This window comes from Chiloscyllium plagiosum, unplaced genomic scaffold (genome assembly GCF_037043375.1).
Source record: "Chiloscyllium plagiosum isolate Xiang-an unplaced genomic scaffold, Cpla_swu_hap1 HiC_scaffold_10, whole genome shotgun sequence".
NCBI classification, from domain to species: Eukaryota; Metazoa; Chordata; class Chondrichthyes; order Orectolobiformes; family Hemiscylliidae; genus Chiloscyllium; species Chiloscyllium plagiosum.
Window position 1 is genome coordinate 18,060,578 of NW_028270148.1, and position 19,080 is coordinate 18,079,657.

General features: G+C 48.0%; 1 protein-coding gene across 1 annotated transcript in view; it reads left to right on the top strand.

Annotated features, from left to right (window-relative positions):
- Positions 1-259: 259 nt before the first annotated feature.
- Positions 260-19,080, top strand: part of kif26ba (kinesin family member 26Ba) — a 366,177-nt gene continuing 347,356 nt past the window's right edge. Inside the window, exons 1-2 of the mRNA XM_087991166.1 lie at positions 260-609; positions 769-1,146. Coding sequence (XP_087847292.1) covers positions 550-609; positions 769-1,146 — 438 coding nt within the window. The 5' untranslated portion in view covers positions 260-549. The remainder of the gene's footprint in view (positions 610-768; positions 1,147-19,080) is intronic.

Genomic DNA, 19,080 nt, shown 5'->3' on the forward strand with positions numbered 1-19,080 from the left:
CCAAGCTGAGCTCCGCCCACACGGCTGGCTGCTGGAGTTGGGCATTCTGAACCCGAGTGGCTGTGGGGAGGGGGGGGGTGGGGGGGGAGACAGCAGCAGCAGCAGCAGCAGGAGGAGGAGGAGCCCCTCAGCTTGAAGGGGGTGGAGTGAGCCGGGGTGCTGCCTGGAAGAGTGGCCCAAGTTGAGAGCAGCGCTGCCGTTTCCTCTTGAGTTCAGGGGGGGACTGCACTCGGGAAACAATTCTGCAGGATCGGAGGAGCAGCCCAGCAGTGTGTGTGTGTGTCTGAAACCGAAATGCAGACACGGACAGTCCTGGAATGAAGGACAATGTGTGACTCTGGCGGGGGTGGTGTGGGGGCCGGCGGGGCGCACTGAAATAGCCCGGCAGCAATGAGGGGTTCGAGGGGCTGGTGAAGTTGAAATTGTGACAGTGAATGAGCTGGCACTGTGCAGCACTGAGGCTTCATGCTGCAACTCTGGCTGTTGCAGCAAACCACAGCAGTAATACAGTATCAGTCCAGCGAGAGCGAGAGAAATCATTGATTTGATATGAATTCTGTATCTGGAAGCAAAGAGCGGGCTGTTTTTGCAAGGAGTCGCAAGCATGTGGTGAGTGCTGAGGTTGTTTTATAAAAACTGTTTCAAATGTTTGTAAACCCCACTGTGCATCTGCTCAGACCCCAGTGCTTTCCTTTTGCAAAAAAAAAACTGGGTTTATTTCCTTCCTGTTGTTAATTGTCATTAATTATCATTTGATGGATACCCCAGGGGACGGCGGAGAGTTATTCACAGACGAAACTGGCAACTTTCACCCCGGAGATGTGGTACAGGAGAAGCTTCCAGCCGTGCGAGGAGTCCCGGACGGTGAACCGACCTGCCCCCGAGGGAGCCGGCTCAGTGCCCGGCTCGGGCACCGCGTCCCCGGGCTCCAGCGGCGGCGGCTCCCCGGGATCGTCTCTCGGCAGCTCCCCCGGCTCAGGGGGCTGCTCGCCGGGCTCGGTGGCCGGATCGTCTCCGGGCTCCGGTTCACCCGGTTCCTGCGGCTCCGAGGACAAGGGCATTTGGTGCGAGAACTGTAACACGCGGCTGGTGGAGCTCAAGCGGCAGGCGCTCAAGATGATGATCCCTGGCGCCTTCTCCAGCAAGGTGAGTGCATCAGCCCCTCACCCCCTCAGCCCCTCACCCCCTCAGCCCCTCACCCCCTCAGCCCTCACCCCCTCAACACCTCACCCCATCAACACCTCACCCCATCAACACCTCACCCCCTCAGCCCCTCACCCCCCCAGCCCCTCACCCCCTCAGCCCCTCACCCCCTCAGCCCTCACCCCCTCAACACCTCACCCCATCAACACCTCACCCCCTCAACACCTCACCCCCTCAACACCTCACCCCATCACCCCCTCAACACCTCACCCCATCACCCCCTCACCCCATCACCCCCTCAACACCTCACCCCATCAACACCTCACCCCATCACCCCCTCAGCCCCTCACCCCATCACCCCCTCACCCCATCACCCCCTCAACACCTCACCCCATCAACACCTCACCCCCTCAACACCTCACCCCATCACCCCCTCAATACCTCACCCCCTCAATACCTCACCCCCTCAATACCTCACCCCATCAACACCTCACCCCCTCAACACCTCACCCCATCACCCCCTCAATACCTCACCCCATCACCCCCTCAATACCTCACCCCCCAATATCTCACCCCCTCAACACCTCACCCCCTCAACACCTCACCCCCTCAACACCTCACCCCTTCAACACCTCACCCCATCAACATCTCACCCCCTCAACACCTCACCCCATCAGCCCCTCAATACCTCACCCCATCACCCCCTCAATACCTCACCCCCTCACCCCCTCAACACCTCACCCCATCACCCCCTCAACACCTCATCCCATCACCCCATCACCCCCTCACCCCCTCAATCCCTCACCCCCTCAATATCTCACCCCATCACCCCCTCACCCCCTAATATCTCACCCCCTCAATATCTCACCCCCTCAATATCTCACCCCCTCAATATCTCACCTCCTCAATACCTCACCACCTCACCCCTCAACACCTCACCCCCTCAACACCTCAACACCTCACCCCCTCAATACCTCACCCCTCAATACCTCACCCCCTCAACACCTCAACCCCTCAACACCTCACCCCATCACCCCTTCAATACCTGACCCCCTCACCCCATCACCCCCTCACCCCATCACCCCCTCAATATCTCAGCCCCTCACCCCATCACCCCCTCAACACCTCACCCCCTCAATATCTCACCACCTCACGCCCTCAACACCTCAACCCCTCACCCCCTCAACACCTCACCCCATCACCCCCTCAACACCTCACCCCCTCAACACCTCACCCCATCACCCCATCCCCCCAATACCTCACCCCATCCCCCAATACCTCACCCCCTCACCCCCTCAACACCTCAACCACTCAACACCTCACCCCATCACCCCCTCAATACCTCACCCCATCACCCCCTCAACACCTCAACCCCTCACCCCCTCAATACCTCATCCCATCACCTCCTCAATACCTCACCCCCTCAATACCTCAACCCCCTCAGCCCCTCATCCCCTCAACACCTCACCCAATCACCCCCTCAACACTCACCCCCTCACCACCTCAACCCCTCAACACTCACCCCTCACCCCATCACCCCCTCACCACCTCACCCCCTCAACACTTACCCCATCACTCCCTCACCAACTCACTCCCTCAACACCTCACCCCATCACCCCCTCAGCCCCTCATCCCCTCAACACTTCACCCCCTCACCGCCCTCAACACTCACCCCAACATTTCACCCCATCACCCCCTCAGCCCCTCACCCCATCACCCCCTCACTCCATCACCCACTCACCCCATCACCCCTCACCACCTCACCTCCTCGACACTCACCGCATCACCCCCATCACCCCTCACCCCATCACCCCCTCAACACCTCACCCCCTCAACACTTACCCCATCACCACTTCCCCCCCTCAACACTCACCCCATCACCCCCTCAACCCATCACCCCCCTCAACACCTCACCCCCTCAACACCTCATCTCATCATCCCCAACCCCTCACCCCCTCAACCCATCATCCTCTCACCCCATCACCCCCTCAACACCTCACCCCCTCTACATCTCACCCCATCACCCCCTCAACACCTCACCCCATCACCCCCTCAACACCTTACCCCCTCATTACCTCACCCCATCACCCCTTCATAACCCCCTCAAACACCTCACCCCATCACCCCCTCAAACACCTCACCCCATCACCCCCCAACATCTCACCCCATCACCCCCTCAACACCTCACCCCATCACCCCCTCAACACCTCAAACCATCACCCCTCACCCCATCACCCCCTCAACACCTCACTCCATCACCCCCTCAGCCCCTCACTCCTCAACCCATCACCCCCTCAACACCTCACCCCATCACCCCCTCATCACCCCCTCAAACACCTCACCCCATCACCCCCTCAACACATCACCCCATCACCCCCTCAACACCTCAACCCCTCACCCCTCAACCCATCACCCCCTCAACACCTCACCCCATCACCCTCTCATCACCTCACCTCATCACCCCCTCATCACCCCCTCAAACACTTCACCCCATCAGCCCCTCAACACCTCACCCCATCACCCCTTCACTCCCTCACCCCTCAACACCGCACCCCCTCAAGGTAGGTACCTGCGTGCTCCAACACCTCACCCCCTCCAACACCTCACCCCCTCACCCCTCACTCATTCCACACCTCACCCACTCAAGGTAGGTACCTGAGTGCATCAAACCATCACCCCTCAATACCTCACCCCCTCAACATCTCACCCCTCAACACCTCACCCCTTCAAACCTCAACCACGCAACCCCTTACCACCTCAATACCTCATCCCCAACCCTTCATTCTCTCAGCACCTCATTCCTTAACCTCTTACCCCAACACCTCACCCCTTCAACACTTCAAACCCCAGCCTACCCCATCACAACTGTTCACTCCCTCAATCCCTGATCTCGCTTACCCCCCACCCCGAGCCCCTCAGCTTCCTCACCCTCACCCCCCTCCTCCATCTGCAGATCCCAGCCTAAACAGCAGTATTGATCAGAGGTCAAAGATTGAAGGTGAGGTGCAGCCAGGAGGAGGAGCCGCAATTGTGTTTTATCGATGACGATCAGATTGTAATCAGATTGATTCCCCGCTTGGACATTACCAGTGTTTAGCTCCAAAAAAAAAGACATCACATCATGAACAACGTTATTTTATAGAAAGTCCCTTCCCCCAACCCCTTCCAGTCTCGAAATGCAACCAATATTTCTGTGTCGGAATGTTGATGCCCTAGAAATACCGAAAAGGTCAAAAATCATAGCTGGAGCAATGTGATTGGTTTCATTTCCTCGCACTCGCTGCTGAGCGGACTGTTGGAGATTTAATAGCAGGCTTTCTAAATAAGTCTTTAATATATAAAATCAAATCAAAATAACAGCCCCACCGCCGCCAAGCACTAAACTGCTGTTTCTCACTGATGAGAAGCACAAGTCCCGGTACATATATGGATTGTGTCAGTGTGTGTCTGTGTCAGTGTGTGTGTTATCTGTAGGTCTGTGTCAGTGTGTGTGCATGTGTGCCTATGCCAGTGTGTGTCTAAGTGTGTTTCAGTGTGTTGTCTGTATCTGTGTGTTTGTGTCAGTATGTGTCAGTGTCAGTGTGTGTATCTGTATGTCTGTGTTAGAGTGCGTGTTATCTGTAGGTCTCTGTCACTGAGTGTCTGTATCTGTGGTCAGTGTGTGTCTGTAATTGTGTCTGTGTGTGTTATTTGTATGTCTGTGTCATTGAGTGTATGTAATTGTGTGTGTGTTATCTTTATGTCTGTCACTGAGTGTATATGTGGTCAGTATGTGTCTGTAATTGTGCGTGTGTATGTCTGTGTTAGTTTGTGTGTTATCTGTATGTGTGTGTCACTCTGTATCTGTGGTCAGTGTGTGTCTGTAATTGTGTGCGTGTGTATGTCTGTGTCAGTGCGTGAGTTATCTGTATGTCTGTGTCACTGAGTGTCTGTATTTGTGGTCAGTGAGTGTCTGTAATTGTGTCTGTGTGTGTTATTTGTATGTCTGTGTCACAGTGTATCTGGTCAGTGTGTGTCTGTAATTGTGTGTGTGTTATCTTTATGTCTGTCACTGAGTGTATCTGTGGTCAGTATGTGTCTAATTGTGCGTGTGTATGTCTGTGTTAGTGTGTGTGTTATCTGTATGTGTGTGTCACTCTGTATCTGTGGTCAGTGTGTGTCTGTAATTGTGTGCGTGTGTATGTCTGTGTCAGTGTGTGAGTAATCTGTATGTCTGTGTCACTGAGTGTCTGTATTTGTGGTCAGTGAGTGTCTGTCAGTGTGTGTATTATCTGTCAGTGTCTGTGTCACTGTCTGTATCTGTGTGTTCTGTGTCAGTATACGTGTCAGTGTGTCTTATCTGTGTGTCAGTGTGTGTCTGTAATTGTGTGTGTGTATGTGTCCGATTTAAAGCAGTGGAGAGGCTGTGCGCTTGGAAAGTGTCTGTTTTACATACAAGGCGAAATGATACGGGCTATGCCATTGGTTCCAAGAGACCGGGTCTGGGTTAGATTTGGCTGTTTCTGGGGAGAATTGCAGATGGGCTGGAGTTGGTCACTTCCCACCCCACTTTAGTTTTAATCCTTTAAAGTCAGCGACGAGGGGCGAGCCGCTGAGAGGAACCAGGCTGCGCTGTCTTTTGCATTGGTTCATTCATTCATTCGAGTGCCGCAGTACCTTATGCCCACTCGCTGCAGATATCCCACCCACCCACCTTCCCCAACCCAGTGGCTCGCTGCTGTGTTCATGGGGAGGGGAATTTAATACACGCGCCTTGTCTCTTACCCTCTCCCCATATCAAGGGGCGAACACTTTACAGAAATACGTGCTTCATGTAGAGAGCAGGATATTTGTAGAGTGTGCAATGAATTTGGAATGAAATAGAGTGAGTCTGTGTTTTACAGTGCGGGATCCAAACAAAAGGCGCCGTGTTCATTAGAAACGGCAACTCTGCGTTGAATCTAAAACACTCGCTACATTTGTAACTGTTCTGCTTGTGTTGGATAGGCTGTGTTTTTGTGTGAGTGTGAGAGAGACCAGCCTGGCTGAGTTTATCGCTTATTCACGCACGCTCCTCTCTCTTTGGAATCTGGCAACGCAGAAAGAGGCCACCCGGCCCTTTGCACCGTGCTAGCCCTTTGCAAGAATGATTCCAGTGCCGAGCCCACATTGTCTTTCCGTTTTAAACTGTCTTTACCCACACACCCTTTTAAAAATGATTACGGAATGCGCCGCAGTACGGTCTCTGTGTTAGATCATGTTGCAAAAATACACTGGGTCTGGGAGAGAGATCTGAAGGAAATATCCCCTGCCTCCCTCCCTCCGCCGCCGCTATAGCAAGGCACATCCCCTGTGGGGGGGAATCGACTCCCAACGTGGTGAACTGGCCAAAGTCTGTACTGGTGGGGAGGGGGTGGGGGGAGCTGGTAATGAATTCCCCTGGGGAGGGGGAGGGGACTCACAGTTGGGGGGAATGGGGACGGGAGGGCGGGGGGGGGGGGGGGGTTGTGACATTAAACAGATCTGCAGACGGAGAGAAGCGTAATACACTTTGGTGGCAGCTCCTGCATGTTCGCTGATGCCCCCAGCCCCTCCGTTAATGACAGAGTTGGAAGTGAAAGACATTTCAAAGTTGCGTTTTGGATGTGTTACTGTATACATCCAGGGCAAGGGTGGGTTGGGGGTGGATGTGAACCCGGGGCTCCGGCACTGCCCGTTATATATCAACAGAGTGAGCTCCTGACTAACCTATCTCCTGCTATCCCTGTCCCTAACTTGGTTAGAGATTTAAAAAAAAAAGTCTGCAGATGCTGGAATCCAAAGTAGACAGGCTGGAGGCTGGAAGAAGGGTTACCCCCGAAATATCGACTTCAGCACCTCCTGGTGCTACCTGCCTAGCTGTGTTCTTCCAGCCTCCTGCCTGTCTACTTTAGTGTCCCCTAAAGCAGGCTGACCAGGAAGGACTGAGTTGGGGATGTGCAGGAATGAATGGGTTTCTGAAGTTGGCCGCTTACGTTGATGTTGATGGTGTGAAGGTGAAAGGGGATTTAAAAATATATAATTGGTTGAAAACTGTGTGTGTGTGTGCAAGTATGCCAGGCTCCAGATACTGGAAATTTAAACTCTTTTTTAACATAGAATCCACCCCCCTCCCTCACATAGACATGGAAGTTAAACTGATGGCGATCCAGCCCTCAGCGATGCGCAATAACGTTCCGAATTTCTCTTTCAAATGGTCTTTGGGAACCGGTCAGTTTTAACTGGCACATAATAAAACCCTGTTTTCCAGGGCTTATGTTTCCTGCTCTTCCAGTAACCGCTAACGGCAGGAATGAAACAGTTACAGTGGTTTTCTGTGGGGGGGCGCAGTTTCTCTGTCGAGCCGCACACACACTCGCACGGTCAATATAGGAGTAAGCGATCCCGAGAGACTGACTGTGGGCTGCTCACATCAGCAGTGCCTGTGAAAAGAGTTCGCTTTGATAGTGGGAGTCTGTGGAATTTGAGAGTGCGTTTCTGTGTCTGTGTTTGTCTGTAAATACGTCTCTGTACGTTAGTGTGTATCTGTATGCCTCATTGTTTCTAGGCTCCTGTGTGTGTGTTTCATTATGTGTGTGCCTGCGATTCCTAATACCTGGACTATTCATGTTTGTGAGTGCGTGTGTCTGCTTCTGTATGTGTGTGTGGCTTTATGCATGGGCGTCTCTGCATATCTCTGTACATACGAGTGTACATGTCTGTCAGTTTATGCATATATATGCATCTGTATACACATGCCTGTATTTGTATGTATGTCTGTGTGAATACGTGTTTTTCTGTGTTTACATGGTTGTGTTTCTACATATCTATCTCTAATGTTTTAGGGTCTGTACATATTTGTCTCTGTTTTTATGGTTGTGTTTCTACATATCTATCTCTAATGTTTTAGGGTCTGTACATATTTGTCTCTGTTTTTATTTGTTTGCTTATGGGACCTGGAAACTGCCAAAGTCAACATTCATTGCTTATCCCTAAATATGGATTTTCCCTGTCACTGATGTGTGTGCTGTTCTGCATATTTTCACTGCAGTACTGTGCATGGATTGATGCTGGAGTCTGTTAATGTGCAGTCCCAGTGTAGTGTTCCTTATCTAGGTCTCTTCCCAGTGGTGTAACCACATTTAGTCACATTAATATTGGAGGGACTGTTGCTGTGTCATCTTCCCATTCTTTAATCACCTGTGTGGCACCAACGATGCTAAGATGCTAAAGGATTCTTTGTCCTTGGAACTGAATACGATGCTTCAAGCTGTTTATTTTACTGTTATGGGAGGGAATTGTATTAATGTGGAATACTGGACCCAGTTTATTGAGAAAATGGGTCAGATAATTATGTTTCCTCATGGTGTGTGATGTTTAAAATAGCTTGGTTCAGGAGACAAACTTGGCAGTTTTTTTAGGAGACTCCATTGGAAGAATATCAGGTCGTATTCTGGGCTCGTTGAATAGTTTGTTGGCAGTGTGCTAATTCTGTTTTTGTCTCAAATTGCTGAGGGAGTTAGCTGCTTTCTGATTTGAGCTGTTTATTGTAACCTTCTGCGTGTCCCGTGAAATTCACATCTGTACCATCCACTCCACAAGATGAGCTCATTTGTTTGTGTTTTAGGCTGTAATGTTGGAAACCTGGGTGTAGTGTGGGCTCCTCCAGTCCAGTCAAGTCCCAGCCTTCACCATTGAAACCTGGCTGGCATTGGGCGCCTTTTTCCAAGGCTGTGTGAGAGCAGAGGTCTGGGTAATTCACTGCTGCCAGTCCGCTCGATGCCATCTGCTCAGAATGTGGCATGGACAGAGGTGGCAGAGTCTAATGGCATTGCCCACAGCCTGGTGTTCTCTCCCCTTAGCACCTCTCCTGCTCCAAATGGTGCCCATTCTCCCCACCACTGCGCCAGCTGATATCACCAAACTCAGTAAGGACCAGGCATTGGATTTGTAACCCGGTTTTATTTGGCCCTTACCATATTATCTAGTGCCTTAAGCTCAGATTTGGGGTGGAAGGGTGGGACAAGATCCTCCAGTGAGAATGCCCATTGAAGTCAGAGCTGGTTTGAGCACTGGGATGAGCATTGCTTACTTGCAGAGGCACAGCTCCTAAGCAGTCGAGAGTGTGTTGATGAAGGACTCTGGCCTGAAATGTCGATTCTCCTGCTCCTTGGATGCTGCTCAGCCTGCTGTGCTTTTCCAGCACCACACTCTTGACTCTGACCTCCAACATCTGCAGTCCTCACTTTCTCACTAAGCAGTACACTGTATCTGCTGTCCACTTGCAGGTCTTTTTTAGGTCTTTCAGAGGGTAATTAATAAACAGCCCTTTCGTTTCCCAGCCTTTGATTTTCCATGGAAAGCATGAATTTAAGCACTCCATTAGAGGAGTTGTTTTTCCAGTGTTTTGTTTTTATTCACTCTTGGGACTGATTGCCCTTGAGATAGTGGTGGTGAGCTGCCTTCTTGAACCGCAGCAGTGTATTGAGCAGACCTATATGGCCTTTAGGGTGGGGATTCTATGATGATAGATGATACATGCTACTGCCACTGAGTGTCAGTGGTGAAGTGAGTGACTGTTTGTGGGTGTGGTGCCAATCAAGCAGACTGATTTGTCCTGGATGATGTCAAGTTTCTTGCGTGTTGTTGGAGCTGCACCCAGGCAAGTGGGACAAATTCCATATAACACTGCTGACTTATGTCCTGTAGCTGAAGTTAAGAATCACACCACACCAGGTTATAGTCCAACAAGTTTATTTGGAAGCACTAGCTTTTGGAGCGCTGCTCCTTCATCAGGTGGTTGTCATCAGGGGCAGCATTCCAAAAGCTAGTGCTTCCAAGTAAACCAGTTGGCGTAAACCTGGTATTGTGTAATTTTAACTTTGTCCACCCCAGTCCAATACTGTCCTGTGAACAGGCCGAGGGGAATCAGGTGTTGAGTTACTCTTTGCAAGATTCCTAACCTGCTCTTGTAGCCATTGTGTTTATATGGCTTGTCCAGTTTAGTTTTTAAGACCATAAGACATAGGAGTGGAAGTAAGGCCATTCGGCCCATCGAGTCCACTCCGCCACTCAATCATGGCTGATGCGCATTTCAGCTCCACTTACCAGCGTTCTCCCCGTAGCCCTTAATTCCTCTAGACAACAAGAATCTATCAATCTCGGCCTTGAAGACATTTAGCGTCCCGGCTTCCACTGCACTCCGTGGCAATGAATTCCACAGGCCCACCACTCTCTGGCTGAAGAAATGTCTCCGCATTTCTGTTCTGAAATGACCCCCTCTAATTCTAAGGCTGTGTCCACGGGTCCTAGTCTCCTCGTCTAACGGAAACAATTTCCTAGCATCCACCTTTTCCAAGCCATGTATTATTTTGTACGTCTCTATTCAGTCTCCCCTTAATCTTCTAAACTCCAACGAATACAATCCCAGTATCCTCAGCCGTTCCTCATATGTTAGACCTTTTTGGAAGATGTTGATGGTGGGGGTGTTAATTATTGGCAATGCCATTAAAAATCAGGGGGCGATGGTTCTATTCTCTCTTGTCGGAGGTGGCCCGGCGTGAATGTTACCTATTATGGGGGCGGCAGTGATGATGGTGCCCTTTCACTGTAAGAGTTGTAGCCTGGGTTTCACTGTTGCCTGTCAGTCAGATAGCTCGACTCCAAGTTCCACTCTGGAGACTTGAGCACCAAATCTGGGCTAGCAATCCAGTGCAGTCCAAAGGGAATGCTGCATCAGAGATACTTCCTGTTATTCGGACGAGGCGTTAAAAGGAGGCATCATCTGCCCTGGAAGGTGAAGGCAAAATTCAGAGGAAAGGGAGGAGATGTGGAGACTTCCGGTCAATGTTTATCCTTTAAACAAGTAGGTATAGGACAGATGTTAGGGGTAGATTCTTTACTCAGCGAGTCGTGAGTTCATGGAATGCCCTGCCAGTAGCAGTAGTGGACTCTCCCTCATTATGGGCATTTAAACGGGCATTGGATAGGCATATGGAGGATAGTGGGCTAGTGTAGGTTAGGTGTGCTTGGATCGGCGCAACATCGAGGGCCGAATACTGCGCTGTATTCTTCTATGTTCTATGTTCTAATATCACATTGGATTTGGATTATCAGGCCGTGGTCACACTGCGTTGTGTGGGAGCTTGTTGCGCATCAGTTAGCTGCTCACATTCACAGACGAGAAGAGCGATTAAAGTTCAGAAAGGAATTTCATTGGCTTTGGGAGGACTGGTTGTGCAGTGGGTAATGGCCCCTCTGAGTCAGGAGCTTGGTATTTAAGTGCCATTCGAGGACTTGTTGACTAAAGAGAGTGTGTTCACAGTGCAGCTAAATAGAGTGAGTAGAGACCTGGCAGATCCTGCCAACAGACAACACACAGAGCAGAGAGAGATTCCAGGTCACGCCATCTGCAGAGAGATGCCTCTCGAGGTCTGCTCCCAGACTAGCAACCAGGAAGTGCGAGCTACGGGAACACGGACATAAGGCACCTCCTCCGTTCTCATCATGCAGAAGTCTGCAGCCTTTGGGGTATGCAGGAAAGGTGCTATGCCAATGCAGATCCATTCTCTGTAAAAACTGTAACTGAGAACCGAGCTGTAACTGGAGAACATTCAGATGGAGTGATGATGAAAGAACACGATTCATTTAAAAGGTAGTAAGACAGCGGACTCACTTTTAATGACTGCCAAATGCCTCAGCACGTTTGCATGGAGCCGATTAGAGAGGGGAGCAGATGTCCTGTGAGGTTAAACAGATTTTCCGAGGAGGTGGGGCAGGGATAATGCACCAATGTAAATATTTGGTTCAGCAAGCAGATGGCAGTGCTTTGCTGGAGGCTTGATACTCTTGTTATTTTGCTAGTGGTGTCGCTGGTCACTTCTCATCTCAGGTTTCAGGCATTAATCTGGGACCCACAGCTTTTACGGCAGGTCAGAGCAGCTCTTAAACCCAGAGACACGCAATTAAAATAGCATTCGCCAGTAATGACCCACTCACTGGCTGGGGGATGGTCAGTCGTTTGCTGGGAGATGTAAGTGATATATTTGAAAGGGCTTTGTCACTCTAAATGCATAAAACCTTACAAATGCATGGCTCTGACGCATTTTTGTTTGAGGCTTCCGTTTTCTACCCGCAGCCCCCCCCCCCCCTCACCCTTGGTCTAGCACCCCACCTTCCTCCATTGCCCCTCAAGTCTTGTGTAAATTGATTCTGCGTAAATTTCGAAACAAACTCGCCATCTGCTAATTAGATTAGCGTTGTAGATGACCCATTTGCATTGTAAGGAGTTCCAGGCCTCATACTCCAATATACCAGTCTCCCAGTGGCTCACCCCAGGGTGGGCCTGCTCATTTGGGGAGAAAGTGAGGACTGCAGATGCTGGAGATCAGAGCTGAAAATGTGTTGCTGGAAAAGCGCAGCAGGTCAGGCAGCATCCAAGCAACAGGAGAATCGACGTTTCGGGCATAAGCCTGAAGAAGAAGGGCTTATGCCCGAAACGTCGATTCTCCTGTTCCTTGGATGCTGCCTGACCTGCTGCGCTTTTCCAGCAACACATTTTCAGCTCTGTTCATTAGGGGACCAGGTTTGAGTTGTGTTATTGGCTTCCTATTCTGAGGCACCGCATTTATAAGACCACGGGAGCAAAGGTAGGCCTTTCAGTGCAGCTCGCCAATTCAATGTGATCTTTGCTGAACCTCAAAACCTCAGTTTCCTGTCTTATCCCCATAACCCTTGATTCCCCATCAGATTGAAAATCTGTTTGTCTCAGTCCTGAATGACCTAGCCTCGACATCCCTCTGCGGTAAATAATTCGAGAGACCTGCTTTCCTCTGAGAGAAGAAATTACAAAAGACCATGAGAAGTAGGGGCCATTCGACCCATCGAGTTCACTCCACTATTCAGTGAGGTCATGGCTATTCTGAAAATCCTTAACGCTATCTTGCTGTCTTACCCATAACCATTGACTCCTTCACTGATTAAAAATCTGTCTATCTTGACCTTGAATATACTTAATGACACAGCCTTGATGGCCCTCTGTGGTGAAGAATTCATCGATTCACAACACTGAGAGAAAAAATCCTCCTCATCTGTTTATAAGACCATAAGAAGTAGGAACAGGAGGGACTGGTGTAACTAACCTAATGACAGACACTAGGCTAGTGTCATGAAACCAGGATCTAGTAAATCCTATTGGTAAAATGTGCAAGTTTCCAATCCATTTACATCTTTTGGCACCCATCTGTTGATTTTTAACTTCCCACACTTTGTGGGTGCTATTGATCACAAAGGGGGAGTCTTCAGTTGCTCTGGCATAGAGTCATAGAGATGTACAGCATGGAAACAGACCCTTTGGTCCAAACCGTACACGCCGATCAGATATCTCAACCCAATCTAGTCCCACTTGCCAGCACCCGGCCCATATCCCTCCAAACCCTTCCTATTCATGTACCCATCCAAATGCCTCTTAAATGTTGCAATTGTACCAGCCTCCACCACTTCCTCTGGCAGCTCATTCCATACACGTACCGCCCTCTGCATGAAAAGTTGCCCCTTAGGTCTCTTTTATATCTTTCCCCTCTCAGCCTAAACCTTTGCCCTCTAGTTCTGGACACCCCCACTCCAGAGAAAATACTTTGTCTATTTATCCTATCCATGCCCCTCATGATTTTATAAACCTCTATAAGGTCACTCCTCAGCCTCCGACGCTCCAGGGAAAACAGCTCCAACCTGTTCAACCTCTCCCCATATCTCAAATCCTCAAACTCTGGCAAAATCCTTGTAAATCTTTTCTGAACACTTTCAAGTTTCACAACATCTTTCCGACAGGAAGGAGACCAGAGTTGCATGCAATATTCCAACAGTGGCCTAACCAATGTCCTGTACAGCCGCAACATGACCTCCCAACTCCTGAACTCAATACTCTGACCAATAAAGGAAAGCATACCAAACGCCTTCTTCACTATCCTATATATGTGTGACTCTACTTTCAAGGAGCTATGAACCTGCACTTCAAGGTCTCTTTGTTCAACAACACTCCCTAGGACCTTACCATTAATTGTATAGGTCCTGCTAAGATTTGCTTTCCCAAAATGCAGCACCTCACATTTATCAAAGAGCTTTTAATTAGATGTGTTCCTTTATTTCCTTAGTAATCCAAGACTGGCTTTTCCTCACCTTGATATCCTAGTTTTTGACCTGAGTGAACAGTTCTTGAGCACTGTGAAAAATTATTTTGAAAGTCCTCCACTGTTCTCAACTGTTCCACCCTATAACTTGCATTCCCAATCTAATTTAGCCAACTCCTTCCTCATCCCATTATAGTCTCCCTTGTTGAAGCGTAACACCCTGGTTTTAGATGATACTATTTCAGCCTCCATTTGTATCAGGTATTCGATCATACTGTGAACATTCCTTCCGAGAGGATCCTTAACTACAAGATCATTCATTTTACCTGTCTCATTACACAGGACTAGATTGAAGATTGCACGCTCCCTTGTAGGTTTGGTAATATGCTGTTCAAGAAAGTTATCACAGATGTATTCTATGAACCTCTCCTCAAGACTACCACTACTGTCTTCATTCGGAGATGCCGGTGTTGGACTGGAGTGTACAAAGTTAAAAATCACACCACACCAGGTTATAGTCCAACAGGTTTAATTGGAAGCACAACTAGTGTGCTTCCAATTAAACCTGTTGGACTATAATCTGGTGTTGTGTGATTTTTAACTTTGTATTACTGTCTTCATTTGGCCAATCAATGTGCACGTTAAGGTCCCCCATGGCTACTGCTGTTCCATTCTTATGTGTGTCAGATATTTCTTGATGGATTGCCTGTGCCACTGTAGCATTATTATTGGGTGGCCTATAGCCTACTCCTGATGAAGGACTCCTGCCCGAAACATCGATTTTCCTGCTCCTCGGATGCTGCCTGACCAGCTGTGCTTTTCCACCACCACTATAATATAGACTACTCCCACGAGTGACTTCTTCCCCTTACTATTCCTGATGTCCACCCAAATGGATTCAACTTTTTGCTCCTTAGCTCCTACAGTGTCTCTGCCTATCACCCTAATCTCATCCTTAATTAACAGCATGACTCCACCTCCTTTATCTTGCTGCCTATCCTGCCTAATACCTGGTACCCTTGGATATTTAATTCCCAGTCATCAACACCCTGCAACCACATTTCTGTAATGGCAACTAAATCATATCCCTTTGTACTGATTTTTGCAACAAATTCATCAACTTTATTTTGAATATTATGGGCATTCAGATAAAGTGCCTTTATACTCATTTTCTCTTTACAATCCAGTAATCTCCCTACCTTTTGCATATGATTCTGTCACCCAGTTTTACTTTTCTCTCTTCTAACTTTTGCCCTGATCTCTGCATTGTTTCCTTTCTGCCTGGCTTCCCATCCTCTTGCCATTTCAGTCTGCCCTTCCTCACAGTCTCTCTGCTTGTTGTATCTACCTTTACATCAACTGCTGCATCTTCTGACCTGACACCCTGGTTCCCAACCCCCTCCCAACCTAGTTTAAAGCTTCTCCACTGGCTGTAGGAAACCTGTCCGCAAGGATATTGGTCCCCCTCGAGTTCAGGTGTAACCTGTCCCTTTTGTACAGGGCATACCTTCCCCAGAAGAGAACCCAAATGATCTACAAATCTGAAACCCTGCCCCCTGCACCAACTCTTCAGCTACACACATCTTCCTATTCCTGCCCTCATGAGTGTGTGGCACAGCCAGCAGCCCAGAAATTACTACACCTGAGGTCCTTGCTAGTATCCCTCCTAACTCCCTGAATTCACTTTTCATGACCTCATCCCTTTTCCTAGCTAGGTCATTGGTACCGATGTGTACCACGACTTCTGGCTGCTCACTCTCCTCTTTAAGAATGCCGTAGACTTGATCTGAGACATCCCTGACCCTGGCACCCAGGAGGCAATATACCATCCAGGAGTCTCGCTCTCGTTCACAAAATCTCCTGACTGTTCCCCTAACTAATGACTCCCCTATCAATATCAGGTGGGTGGCCTACAGATTACTCCAATCAGTGACTTCTTCCCCTTATTATTCCTGACCTCCATCCAAATGGATTCAACATTTTGCTCCTTAGATCCTATACTATCTCTGCCTATCATCCTAATCTCATCCTTAATTAAGAGTGCAACCCTACCTATCTTATCCTTATGACATCAAAGGTGCTATATAAACATAAGTCTTTTTGTATGGGATGTTTATGATCTGCCTGAACCAACATAGTACATTGGTGAGACTTTGGTTGAACACATTATCCAAAGGGCAACAATAAAGAGTCCATGATCTTGGAGGCAGTATAGTGGCATGAATTAAGGATTGGCTAACTATTGGAAGATAGAGAGTTGGGATAAGGGGTGCATTTTCAGGACGGCACCCTGTAATTAGCAGTGTGCCACAGGGACCAGTGCTGGGGCCACAATTATTTATAGTATATATTAGTGACTTGGATGAGGAAGGTGAATGTACTATCTCCATTTTTGCGGATGACACAAGAATAGGTTGGAAGTGGTGAGGATGGCACAAAGATTCTGCAGAGGGTTACAGATAGGTTAAGCGAGTGAGCAAAACTTGGCAGATGGAATATAATGTGAGTAGGTGTGAGAGTGTACACTTGGGCAGGAAGAAAAGAGGAGGTGAGTATTATTTAAATGAAGAAAGACTGCAGAAGGCTACAGAACAGAGGGATTCAGGAGTCCTTTTCCATGAATCACAAAAAGCTAGCATCCAAGTTACAGTAGGTAATAGGGAAGGTAAATGGATTGCAGGTCTCTATTTCTAATGGACTGGAGTATAAAGCTTTGGAAGTCCTGCTAAACTAGTCGAGGCAGTAGATCACAGCTGGAATACTGTGAACAGTTTTGGACACTGCATCTAAGGAAAGATATACCAGCATTGGAGACAATCCAGAAAAAGTTCACTGGGTTGATACCAAGTATAGAGGGGCTGTTTCATGAGGAAAGGTTAAGTAGATTGGGCCTGTATTCATTGGAATGTAGAAGAATGAGATGATGTAGGATCTAAGGAGCAAAATGTTGAATCCATTTGGGTGGAGATCAGGAGATCAGGAATAATAAGGGGAAGAAGTCACTGGTGTGAGTAATCTATAGACCACCCATCTAATAGTGATAGGAAATTTATTGGTTAGGGGAACAGTCAGGAGATTACTGAAATGTACAGGTTGTTTCCCCTTGAGGGAGAGTCGAGGATTCAGAATCTCAAAAGGGGTTGCACATTTCAGCCACAAAATGAAGAGAAATTCCTTCTTTCAGAGGGTTGTGAACTCTGTCGAATTCTTTATCACAGAGGGCTGTTAATGCTGACCGTTAACTATATTCGAGGCTGAGACAGACATAATTTTACTGAGTAAGGGAATGAAGAATTATGGGGGAAAGGCAGGAAAATGGAGTTGAAGATAATCAGGGCAGCCATGATTTCATGAAAGGTGAAGTGGACTAGATGGGCGAATGGCCTATTTCTGTGACTATATCTCATGGAGTTTGCAGGTTGTTACCTCTGTAACCATCACCAACCCTACAGCATTCTGTATTCCTCTCATTCTTGTGCACTGTCCACTTTCTTTCCCCAACCAATAATGGTTATCCCCTTAGCTCTTTGGGACCTATTCTCTGGAATTCTTCTCCCCAGACTCCTTCAGGTCTGCAGCTGTCCCCTCCATTAGCCTGAAAGATGCTGTGTAAAAACCTACCCTTTAGATCAAGTGTTTTTTGTTTATTATTCCATCAGGGATGTTGTTGGGGTTGCTGACTAGTCCAGCATTTGTTGCCCATTCCTAGTTGCTTTTGAACAATTGCTGGTGAATTGCCGTTTTGAATCACTGCACTCGATTTATGTTAGTACCTCACAGAGCCCTAAGATATCTTAAGTGGCTCGGTGTCAGAGTTTGTCACTGCTCCTATGAAGCACAATGGGATGTTTTACTGCATTAAAGACACTGTATAAATGTAAATTGTTGTTTAATGCTATCTGAACTAATACCATGTTATACTAATGACTTTGTCACAAACCACTAAGGATAGATTAATATTACAGATAGGGATGATGCATCTGAACAGACAGTTCATTGAATGCAAAGGTAACTGTGCAATGTCATTGTTCATTAAGTTTTGAAGCCAAGTTTACTGCATTTACCATTCCTGATTGTGAAACTCTCCTATTAGCAAACCTTAATGGTCCTCCATGTCCCACACATTCCTGCTTTTCATTTGGGACTGTTCTGTAAACATTTTTTTTGGCAATGTAAAAGGCACTATATAAATGCATGTTACTGCTGTATTGCTAAATTACCATTTTTGATTAGACTTTCCACTGCAGCCATCAGCCTGGAACCCAAAGCCTTTTGATTCAGTGGCATGAAGTAAATTCAGCTGAGGGAACTTGATGCAAATTGGAGGGTTAAATAAACACTCATGAATAATGTTAATCTGAGACAGAATGTCTTAAATAAAAGAAAGAAATACTGCAGATGCTGGAATTCTGAAATAAAAATATGAGGACTGAAGAAACTCTGCAGGTGAGAAAGAAATAGAGTTCATGTTGTGAGTCCAGTATGACTCTTCTTGCAAAATTCTTGCTGAAATTTCAATTTTTCATTGGCATATTGAATGCACCTTTTCATTTGGAACATAATTTAAAAAAAATCAGTTATGGTTTGGCTGATGGTGTGTACCACTGTGTTAAGTGTTGTACGTTAGCCTGTTTCACATTTAACAGTATTTTCCAAAAGTTACACTCCTCGGCAAAAGGGCTCCACGAGAGAAATGAACAATACTGCAGATGCTGAAGTAAAACTTGATAATGCTGGAGAAACCCAGCAGGTCTGGCAGCATCTGTGGAGAGAGAAACACAGTGTGTTTCAGTCCAGTCTGACTTTTCTTTGG